The sequence below is a fragment of the Astatotilapia calliptera genome, chromosome 7 (assembly GCF_964374335.1).
Source record: "Astatotilapia calliptera chromosome 7, fAstCal68.1, whole genome shotgun sequence".
NCBI classification, from domain to species: Eukaryota; Metazoa; Chordata; class Actinopteri; order Cichliformes; family Cichlidae; genus Astatotilapia; species Astatotilapia calliptera.
This window is the reverse complement of record NC_137428.1, coordinates 556236-568255: the sequence shown is the minus strand read 5'-3', so window position 1 is coordinate 568255 and position 12020 is coordinate 556236. Positions and strand designations below refer to the sequence as shown.

Sequence of the window (12020 nt, the reverse complement as noted above, 5' to 3'; positions counted from 1 at the left end):
AAAGTTTCTCCAGCCTTTCATCATGTTGTTGCCTTGTATTTCCCCAGACTACGAGGTCATCTATGTAGACTCTGGTGCCTTCCAGCCCTTTGATCAGGGACTCCATTGCCCTGTGGAAGATCTCTGGTGCTGATTTAATTCCAAATGGGAGCCTCAGGAAACAGTAACGCCCAAATGGCGTGTTAAAGGTAGTGTACCTGCTGCTTTCTGGGTCTAGCCTCAGCTGCCAAAATCCATGTGATGCATCCAGTTTGCTAAAAAACTTAGCTCCTGCCATTTCACTCATTATTTCCTCTCTCTTAGGGATCTGATAATGCTCTCTTTTAATATTTTCATTTAGATCTTTGGGATCAAGGCAGACTCTTAAGGCACCTGTATTCTTTTTCTTGACACAAGTGATAGAGTTCACCCAGTCTGTGGGCTCTTCCACTCGTTCAATGACACCCATTTGAGTCATTCTTTCCAGCTCTTTTTTCAAACTTGTCCGTAATGGAGCAGGCACTCTCCTTGGGGCATGCACCACAGGCACGGCATCATCCTTGAGCTGGATTTTGTAGGTGTAAGGCGATGTTCCATGTCCTTTGAAGACTGAAGGAAATTTACTGATAATGTCTGAACTTCCTTCATGCCCTTGGTGTTCCAGTCTTTTGTCTTGTTTGGCTTCTTTCATGGCGTCAGTATTAATCTGATAGATCCTCTTTACTAGTCCCAAGTCCTCAGATGTTTTATCTCCTAAAAGTGACTCGTGTCCATCAGGTACGATGGTGAACAAAATGTTATGCTGTTTGCCTTTTGCTGTCACTTTAAGTCTGCATCCTCCTTTTGTTTGTATTGGCTGGTTATTGTAGGCCCTCAGCGGCGTGACTTTCTCTGTAAATCTTCTAGGCTTCTCAGTCAGTGCCTTGAATCCTTCTCGTTGATCAAGTTAGCTTTGGCCCCTGTGTCAATTTTAAATGTTACCAATGTCCCATTGACTAACAGTGGAGCAGTCCATTTATCATTTGTGACTGAACTAACACTTTGGCCAGTGTTATGTCTTGAAGACTGTGCATTGACATCTTCTTCATGTGACACCATCTTAATGAAAAATGTTTCACTTAGATCATCACTGTCATCTGTGTCTTCCTGCACAGTGTGTACTTTTTGTCCCTTGTTTTTGGAGAGACACATTTTTGCATAATGGTTTTGTCCTTTACATTTTGCACATTTTTTCCCATATGCGGGACATTGTTTTGGTCTGTGTTTCTCTCCACATCTCTTGCAAGTGAACATTTCATTGTCACACATTCTGTTTTTGTTGTCGTTGTTTTTGAATTTACTCCATGGCTTTCTTTTAATCAACACTGCGTTCACTGCCTCATTTTCCTGTTGCGCTGCTCCTTGAACAGGCTCTCTAAACGTCAGTACATGTTGTCGTGCTAGCTCACTGGCTTGACTTATCTTTATAGCACTTTCCAGCATTAGTTCTGTTTCTCTCAACAGTTTCTCTCGGAGCTTCTTCTCATTAGTTCCAAACACTATTTGATCTCGTATCATGGAGTCTCTGAGATCACCAAAACTGCAGGACTGAGCTTTGATCTTGAGGTCTGTGAGAAAAGTATCAAATGACTCACCCTGATGCTGTAAGCGTGAGCGAAAGACGTATCTCTCGTATGTTTCATTTTTCTTTGACAGACAGTGCTCGTCAGATTTCTTCATGACTTCATCAAAGTTATCTTTGTCCTCGGGCTGAGCAAACACAAAAGTGTTGAAGACCTCTACTGCTTCTGTGCCGGCAATGGTGAGAAGCATGGCTATTTTCCTTTCGTCTGCCCGTCGATCCACTCCGACAGCTGCAATATACAGTTTGAACTGCTGTTTGAAAGTCCTCCAACTTGCATCCACGTTTCCAGTCAGTTTCAACGGACTTGGCGGTTTTATTGCATCCATCTTGTTGCGTTGCTTCTTATAGAGATTGACAGACCACGTGACTTTCGTGCATTGCATGCCGTGAACTCGTGGCAAAACAATCCAAGTACCTGCATCAGATGCAAGCATTTGCAGCACCGCAAAACGTTCATTCTCCGGTTCCAATACCTTCTTGTAGGGCTGCTCGATTATGGCAAAAATGATAATCACGATTATTTTCACTGAAATTGAGATCACGATTATTTGACGATATTTATTTAACCCTTTAAGACCTACTATAGAACCAAGTCCACCAGAGCTTATATTATTTTTTTACATGCTGTAGTGCCATTTGTGGGAGCATTTCAAGTTGCTATACATCAATACAACTGTTATAGCCCATATTTTAATAATATGTATGCATTAAGTGCATAGTAATTACATAAATTGCAAAAAAGTGCAATAAACTGCAAAAAAATTTGAAAATCGCTTTTGTTTTGTTTACATATATTTCTACTTGGAGAAATTTAAGAGGCTTATCCCTCAAAACTTTAAATACAATAAAGTTGCAAAAAATAGTTTACAACAACAGGAAACTTATTTTGAGTGTCTTCATAGTTTTATTTTGGAGATACAGCAATTTTTATATACTGCAGGAAAAACAAAAAACAATCCTATGATGCAAATTTGCAAAGAAAACAGCAGGTGCATCATTTCACTGTGGGAAGTGTTACGAACAGCTGATCGGAACAGCAAAGCGTGTTTCTGGAATATTATGTTTTTGTTCCTGCAAGCGCTTTTTATGCAATTTTTGCAAAGCTATATGTAGAAGGAAACCGTGACCGAGGACAAGCTGATGGCATCAGATGTAAGTACAACTCCTCCGGTTTCATATGCAAAACAAATTATTGCGCTAGCTTACACGGTTCAGGTTCTACAGGGATTTAAAAATAGTTACGCAACACGGAGCGTGCTGCTCTGACCGGCTTTAAAGGGTTAACAATGACTTTAAAAAAATAATATAAAATAGTGTGCAACACCACTGAAGTTTGTTTTTTTTTAAACTCTCTTTTCAACCAACAGCAGTCACTCTCCAAATAACTTCTGCTTAGCTTTCCGAGCTTCCCTCGGGTCCTCTTAATCAACGGTCTCCAACCTTTTTTGCGCCACGGACGGTTTATGCCCAACAATATTTTCACGGACCGGCCTTTAAGGTGTCGCGGATAAATGAGGGAGGGGCTAATAATCGGCTCAGTCATTTTTAATGATCGTTGAAAGCCCAGATCGTAATCGTGATTAAAATTCGATTAATTGAGCAGCCCTACCTTCTTGCTTTTTCTTTGCCCCCCAAAAAGGTATGTACAAAACGAAGGAGAACAATGCTGGTCCGTACAAAGACAGACTCGATGAAAAGTCAAAGAAAAGATACATGGAAAAAATCAAAGGAGTGAAAGGGTCAGACCCTCACGAGCACACAGAGGGACAAAAGACGTTAGTGTGCTGCCCAACTTCACCACGCTCATATTTATAATCATACGGTTCTTGGAGTGAGTGCATACACTCATGAAGTTTAGTAACTTCAGGTCATGCAACAAGCCCAGGTACAGTTTACCGACGGATGGGTACAGGACCTTGAAATGCACCGTGTAGAACGAAAGACCATCGTACGTATCATAAGTTTACCAGTCTCACAAATCGTCGTCATAAATACACATTCGTTAACCGTTTATTAATAGGACCTTTGAGCTCAACGGTAATTAATTAGTAGTGGAAATAATTTCTGGTAGCATCACAGAAATGTAGCAGTGACAATAATACTGTATGCTGTAATCGTACTGGGCAATTAGTGATACAAAAAACCTGTTTTATCCTGTGAATAAAAGTATATGTTTTTGTCAATGTACCATAATAACAGAAGCGAAACGCAATATTGTGTCAGGACAATTCACTATTTATGCACAATAAATAAAGGAGCATAGCGCGACAATTTCTGTTCAGCGCCAGACTTGCTTGTAACCTATGTCACCAATTATGTTATGAAAATGACGTATTAACTACAACAGCAGACTGACCTTTGTGTAAATGCTTGGAGCAGACTAACCTGTGAGCTGGAGTGTTCTGGGACGTTATATTTGATCTTTGAATGGCTGCAATCCAGTCGCCTCTTTGTTACTTTGGAAACATGGCTCGAACAATTTCTCTTCAACGACGTAATCCGATAACAACCGATCTCTTTACCCGTCGGCTTCCCGTGGCTGTCATGCGACCGGCTATTGCAGTTAATAATACAACAGCTTCTTGACATTTTTGTGTTTCTTTTTATCGCTGTATAACTGATTTTAATTGAAAGCCTGCGTGCGCTAGTACCTCTTGCCACGAGTTCCCAGAATTCTTTGCGGTTCTACCCCTGAATGACGTCACATTTTCAATCTCTATTCTTAACCCGTCTCCTGGTACCATGTAATGTTCTTATTCCTCTATGAATAAAACATCAAGAATTGCTCCTGGTGCTAGCTTCAGCTAGCTGTTTATTATTCTTTCTACAACGATCGCTTCTTCTTCTATTCTGTATATCTTATTGATTCCAGAGCGCCCCCTGTGGGTAGCTTCAACAATAGCAACTATCATTACAAAGGTCACAAATGATCTTCTTCTTGATACATGCTTCCCCTAGGCAGCATCACTAGAAGACATAGCATACATTTACACCGCTATGCAGACGATGCACTGCGGGTTTCTTCTTCACTCACTATGTGTTACCTCTCTGCATTGAATCATATCTGTTATTAACCTCTGTCTCTCTTCCACAGCATGTCTTTATCCTGTCTTCCTTCTCTCACCCCAACCAATAACAGCAGATGGCCCCGCCCCTCCCTGAGCCTGGTTCTGCTGGAGGTTTCTTCCTATTAAAAGGGAGTTTTTCCTTCTCACTGTCGCCAAAGTGCTGCTCATAGGGGTCATATGATAGTTTTTCTCTGTATCTATTATTGTGGGGTCTGCCTTACAATATAAAGCTCCTTGAGGCGACTGTTGTGATTTGGCGCTGTGTTAATAACATTTAAACTGAATTGAATAAATCACTTAAACAGAAGCTGTGCAACAGAGTGAAGCAGTCTAAAATATGTCAAACAGCAGTTTAAATTTCAAATGTTTTATAATAAGACAAAACTATAAACTCACTCTAACTAACTGAAGCCTTTCATTGACCAAACAAACACATCGGTCCTCTCTGTGCACACACACTGCTGCTGTCAGTGTGTTTGTATGTAACAAAATCAAAGTGCAGACATGCGTTTGTGACTCTGTCACCGAGCTAACAGCCGATCACTCGGCATGTTTGTACTGTCGGCTCATGTTGCCTTCATGTTCCCAGGAGCACTCAGCTGACGACATCTAAAGACCTGCAGGCCGTTCGAGTCACATCTTCCTTAAACTAACAGCGTTTCATAAAGAGAACATCACAGCAGCAGCAGACACGGTGGTGTGATGGTCTGTGCTGCTCTGCTGCTTCAGGACAACTCGCTGTAACTGAGGGAATTCTGCTCTCTACCAGAAAATCCTGAAGGCAGCAAGACAATGATCAGGTCCTGCAGCACGTCCCCCTCCGATTGGCTCAAAGAACAAAATGAAGTTTTGGAAGTCTGGAATAAACGGCCTCAAAGGGGAGCCAAACCAGTACGATATGATCCAGGTGTAACAAAGATTTACAGGTGTGCGCGCTGATCTGTAACAAAAAATAATTTCCCCCAGGGATCAATAAAGTATTCTGATTCTGATTCTGATTCTGATCTGTGTGTAACGTCTGAGGACTCACAAATGTGTTCATCCAAAGCCGAGTAAATTCAGACCTTTACAGTTAATGAAGTTCAGATCGTTAGCTTCAATAACGGCTCACAGATCCACAAACGTGAGCTGCGCTCAGGTCACGCTCTGTGTGGATCAGATCTGAAGGAGGAGGGCGGAGCGTCGTCCTCGGGGAACATTCTGGTTTCAGGTCTGTGTCATTCCTTCGTGCCGATCCAGTTTGTACCACAAGGTGGCATCAGTGTTAGTGGGTCATCTTGTATTTACAGGACATTGTGGGAATATGAAAAAGAAATCAAAATAAACCGCGGGTGGGGGTTGCGCGCGCTCTGCAGCTGAAAATGCTTTCGGGTGCGCGCGCTCTCCTCTTCGCATGCGCAGGCTGGCGGCGCACGTCTCCATCCAGCAGTGCGCAGTAATTGAAATGGCGCATTTGGCCGCGGGCGGGTAATGCGTGATGGGACGCGTCATTCGGGAGGGGGCGGGACCTGCGGGATCTCACCTTCGTGCGCGCGCTGCCTCGGTGGGGTCGGGACTGTGACCTGGCCCCGGGGGGTCTGCGGGGCCCCGGGTGCTCTTCTGTCGGCCCTCCTCTCTGCTCCTCCTCAGTCTCTCCGGGACCGCAGCCCTGCCGCCGGGACGGAGCTCTCTCTCACGCCGCCCTCCATGTCCTCCGTGTCGGTCTCCTCTCAGGTGAGTGAGCGGGACGGGAGGGGGGCACAGGTGCTGCTGTGAGGCTCATTTATAAAGTTTTCGAGTTTATGACGTAAAACTAGAAATTCAGACGCGTTTCGGGGGAAGACACGCCGAGCTGCTCCGTTCTCGCCGCCAGACTCCATTAAAAAAACGTCCGATTTAAGTGTTCCGGGGTCCCGGTGACAAACAGCCACCACACCACACACCGTCGTGTTTTCCGTTGATTTCGTAGCACATTCTTCACGTCGGCACAAACAAATATTCTGACATTACAGAATGTTTCAGCGCAGTCGGAACCTTTGCCGGTAGCGCGTCTGCTTTCTGGCCATCCTTTAACGGCTGCTCCGCCGCTGTGGACGGACGTTATCTCCGTTATTTGTGGTTAAAGATAAGGTTCTCCAGAATTAACAGAGGGGTCGGTGAGGGTTCGTATCCAGATTTCACCAGAAGCCCGCACAGTGTGGAGAGGAGACCTTCACACAGGTCAGGAGACACCTGGCTTCGTTGGATTTGCGAGGATACGTTAAATGTTGGGTTTTTCTAAAGGAGCCTGGCGTATGTTGGTTTAAGTGCGAAAGTGGAAGGGCTTGATGTTCCGAACCCTAAAGTTCAAACACGTGGCCTCACGTGCAGGTCAATTCTTTATTTCAGGGTTTGATGAAATCCACGGACTGATCTCACGTCTGTTATTTCCCGATATTTGAACGCACCACTGCAGACAGGCAGGTGGGGGCGGGGCCCTACGCTGGTGTGACCCGAGGCAATGTTCACCTTTCATGCTCCATAGCCCAGGGGGCGGAAGATAAGGTTCTTCAGCGGCAGCAGCCACCCCCCAGGACACCTCCCACCCCGGCTCGTTATAGATTTATCTGAACCAGAATAAAAATAATTGTAACAAAACTTATGCTTTGAGGGGGGAGGAGCCCCTGCCCCTTCATCAGCCGAGGTCAGAGGTCAGATTATAGATGTCGTTATTCTGAGAGCGCTCCATCGTCCTTGTCTTCCTCCTCCATCAGTTTGACTCTGCCTAGGTCAGAGAAACACTAGTTGGCGCTGTTCGTCTTCCAGCTGGCTCAGTAAACAGCAGCAGCAGAAGAAAACTAGGCATAGGTTTAACACGCAGCGAATCCCCTGCTGGTCGTGTAGGGCAGTGTTTCCCAACCTTTTGGAGCCACGGCACACCCCCAAACAAAAATGTCACAAAAAGCACATTGATCATTTCCCCCGCACTCCAGGCAGCGCAGAATTGACTCGGTTTGTCCCCAGTTTACCTTTTTTGCTTCCTTCTGACCACTGCTCATGCTGGGGCTTCACCTGGGTCGGAGTTTCCTCCAGGACCAGGTCACACTGACTACTTTTCCTTTGCAATTACTTATCTATTGCTGTTACGCGCTGTGTCATCTCACAGCATGACTATTATGTCATTTCTTTGTCTTCTTCTTTTTTACTGGCAGTTGGCGACCCATTGAATTAGAGCAGGTAGTTGTACTGCCCTCTAGTGGAAGAGAATGCCATTGTTCTGCCCGTTACTCACGCTGGTTGCTTAGAGTACTAATCAGGTGGAACCAGATAATCTTCCACGGCTCACCTGATCATTTCTCACGGCACACCTATGTCCCGCGCCCCAGTGATTGGGAAACACTGGTGTAGGGGTACTGCCCATAGGCTGTACATAAAAGATGGAAGCTGCCACCTTACTTCACCTCTTGGTTCGTCGCTCTATGCAGTTCGAGCTGAGCGTTTTTGGCCTCGCCAGCTTGGAGTAGGGTTTTAACTTGACCCACAGGTCAGGATTTGAAGGGGCGGAGCCAGGGTTTAAAGGAGGTGGAGCTATAACAACTAATTCCCGACTGTATCAGATAAAGAAGGATTATTTTGAGCTGTGAATTATGCAAAGCTGCTGAAACAATCACTTAAGCGTTTTAAACTCAGCAGGACACACCTGGGTAAATCCAGGTGAAGCCTCTTCAAAATAAAACCGGTGTGTTCTGAATTTTGACCTGCTGTTATTTGTGATAGGAGGGACGGAGCTTGTCCAGGATGTCTCTGAGCCACTCACCTGTGTCGCCCATGACGACCCAAGGTATCCCGTCGCCCGCCCAGCTCACCAAGGCCAACGCCCCTGTCCACATCGACGTGGGCGGGCACATGTACACCAGCAGCCTGGCGACGCTCACCAAGTTCCCGGAGTCCAGGTGAGAGACATGAGCCTGGGGGAATACCTGGGCATGCAAGTATGTTTACTGAAGTGAGATGAGGTTTCCAGGTCAGTAAACACAACCAGAGTTCATACATAAGGCACACGGGATTATAAGGGGCTCTGTCGACTTTCAGAAAAATCAAAGGGTTGATTTTAAGTGTGACGTATTTTCCATACAACACGGTAATAACGACGGCCCGCTAGCATGCGCTACCAAAAATAGTGCTTTGTTGTGTATCTGACGGACGAAAGCTAAACCAGTTCCACACCAGTGAAGCTGCAGCATTTTTACAAACCAGTCCAGGTTCATCGTTTCATTCAACGATCCGCTTTCGCTCTCCTCATTCTCCATCGCCGCCATGTGCGTATGAAAACAAAGGCACTGCACATGCACGTTTTACCCATATTCTATCGCCATGTTTCATTTTCTTATTGTTGCCCAACGTTATACCGGTATTACCGTGAGCGGTATGACATGGCCCAGCCCTAACACCCACACAAGTGTGTCTGAGTCAGGCCAGTACCAGCAGGTATCTACAGCCAATCAGGCTCTGATGTGGAGTCTTTCTCCATTACCTGTATCCACCCACAGCCCAACCATCAAAAACACAATGGTTTCACTTCCTGCTTTAAAAAAATAATCATGGCCTGAAACAAAAACAGCCATAATAACGTGATTAATGCTAATGTGTGTGTTCTGTATGCTAATATTACTCTGTGGTATAAAATATTAACATTAGAATGAGAAACAGACCCATGGCGGGGCCTTCCCCTAATTATTAAGTTAAAGATGAAAAGGAGCATTTAATGGTGATGCGATGAATACAAACACCTGCAGCTGTTTAATGGCGGGAACAGGGAGTTTAATGATGGCGTGTTTGATCGCTCTTTGCTGTACCCGACCAAAGAGAGCGAGAGAAGGACAGAGGAGGCGACGAGGAGGCGAAGCTGATAAGAGGAGGAGGAGAAGAGATTCAGCCTGCAGAGACTCCACAAGAGCCTGACCACGGCTCAGAAATCCTCCAGCACACGTTACATGATCCTCCTCACTGAGCATGCTCAGACTGGGCTGGCTGTAGTGGATGGTAGAGCAGATCAGCTACTGACTGGAAGGTCGGTGGTTCGATCCTTGGCTTCCCCCAGTCTGCATGCCAAATATCCTCGGGCAAGATACTGACCCCAAGCTGCGTCCATTGGAGTGTGAACGTTGGTTAGATTGGGTGCATGTGGCGTGTTGTATAGAGCGCTTTGAGGACTCTGGCAGAGAGCGCTCTATAAGAATCAGTCCATTTACCATTACTCCTCCTCCTCATCCAGCACGCGCGGACTCATCCCCATCATCATCATCCTCCTCACCCAGCACGCGCATGGCTGCATGTTGTTGACCTTTGACCTCGGGCAGTCTGACATCAGACCGTGACCCCGGCTCGTGTCTCTGCAGGATCAGCCGGCTGTTCAGCGGTGCAGAGCCCATCGTGTTGGACAGTCTGAAGCAGCACTACTTCATCGACCGGGACGGCGACATCTTCCGCTACATCCTTAGTTTCCTGCGCACCTGCAAGCTGCTGCTTCCTGAAGACTTCCAGGTGAGCCCCTGCAGCAGCCGGCACAGGTGAACGCCTGTTCACGGTTCAGACCAGTTGCATTACTGATGATCTTTATATGGCTGCCCATCCGTGAGCCTGGGTCTTCCTGTTAAAAGGGAATTTTTCCACAGGCAGCGGTCCGCTTGTTGATTTCCTGTTATTGTGCGACCCTCAGCCTGAAGTATGAAGCTCGCTGAGGCACACGTGTGATTTGGTGCTACATTAACAAACCTGTAGCTGTATAACCCGTGAGCTTGGGCCAATCAGTGACCAGCAGAGCGTGAGAGGATCACATGCTGAGCAGAATCTAAATAAACGAAACCGAGACAACCGGCACGCGGTTTAGTTTATTTAGATTTCAGTTTCCATGGAAACAGCTAATGTTTATTTTACTTTCATGGTCAAATTTCACAAATGGGTAAAACAAACTCTGAGGAGACGTGAAGAGTTTGACTCAGAGATGATTGGTTCATACTGAGACTCGTTTTAGCTCGGACTCTGCGGCGGCGCAGACGAGTGTCTTTTACTAAATGAAAGCAGGAGGTGTGTGTTAGCAGCATACTGTTTCCTCTGATCTGTGTGTGTTGTTACTGAGACACCCGGCTCACAGTGAGTCAGACGGCCCGCGGACACACCGCCGCTTTACATAAACACACCCACCCCCACTTCCACCGGGGGGGGGCTTCGATGCAGCAGGACGCCTGAGGCAGTGAGGGGAAAAACCACAAACCTCCATCTGAGTGTCAGACAGAGAAAATCAGAGGCAAGAGAATTAAGTGTGCTCGGGTTTTCAGAATAAAAGCACCAGTACAGCAGGAAGTGAAGGTCAGGAGAGTTGTCTTTTTTAAAGGGAAATAGGAAGGAAAGAATTAAAGGAAAGAAGAATTGAAGAGAGGATGTGATGTGGAGCTCCTCGTGCTGCTGGGATTCTTCTCTGTGATTGGTAGATTGATCCTACATGCTCCAGCTGTTGATCTGACAGTTTTCAAATACCACGCAGGAAACAGGTCGTCCATCATGAGGTCATGTAATCAGGCTGATCTGTAATTAGCTTATTATTTATATTGATCAGCTGATCGTTGTCATGTGACTCTGTCCTCAGGACTTGCCCCAGCTGTACGAGGAGGCTCGGTACTACCAGCTGACTCCGATGGTGCGCGAGCTGGAGCGCTGGCAGGCGGAGCGCGAGGCCCAGCGGACGGCGCCCTGCGAGTGTCTGGTGGTCCGCGTCACACCTGACCTGGGCGAGAGGATCGCGCTGAGCGGCGAGAAGGTCCTCATCGAGGAAATCTTCCCCGAGACCGGAGACGTGATGTGCAACTCTGTGAACGCCGGCTGGAACCAGGACCCAACCCATGTCATCCGTTTCCCTCTGAACGGGTACCTGAGGCTCAACTCTGTGCAGGTGAGTCCGCTCGCATCGCCAAACGTTCTCCACACGCCAGGAGCCGAGGAGAGGCGGGTCTCATCTGTGCCTCCGTGTCTCCCTGCAGGTCCTCGAGCGCCTCTTCCTGAAGGGCTTCGAAATCAAGGCGTCCTGCGGCGGCGGCGTCGACTCGTCCCAGTTCAGCGAGTACGTGCTGTGTCGCGACCTGCAGCACAGCCAGTCCGTCATCAGCACGCCAATCCGGATTAAGCAAGAGCCTCTGGACTAAAGAGCAGCGGTGACCGTGTCACCTGAGCACGCCGAGCACACCTGGAGCGGAGGCCTCAGGAGGCGGAGCTTGGCTGCCGTGTACATAATGGTTTTTCTAAGTGTCATTACATTTTTATAAAGTGCTGTTTGTATATTTAATGTGTTTGTAGCTCAGCTGTTGTTCTCATAAAAAGAAACCACACAAAGCTCC

General features: G+C 46.7%; 1 protein-coding gene across 1 annotated transcript; it reads left to right on the top strand.

Moving 5' to 3' along the window:
• The first annotated feature begins 6061 nt into the window (after positions 1-6061).
• LOC113024998 (BTB/POZ domain-containing protein kctd15-like) lies at positions 6062-12015 on the top strand. The gene is made up of 5 exons (XM_026172312.2): positions 6062-6384; positions 8407-8582; positions 10029-10173; positions 11276-11578; positions 11667-12015. The coding sequence occupies exons 1-5, from the start codon at positions 6142-6144 to the stop codon at positions 11826-11828; spliced, it is 1029 nt and encodes a 342-aa protein (XP_026028097.1). The 5' UTR covers positions 6062-6141; the 3' UTR covers positions 11829-12015.
• The last annotated feature ends 5 nt before the right edge of the window (positions 12016-12020 follow it).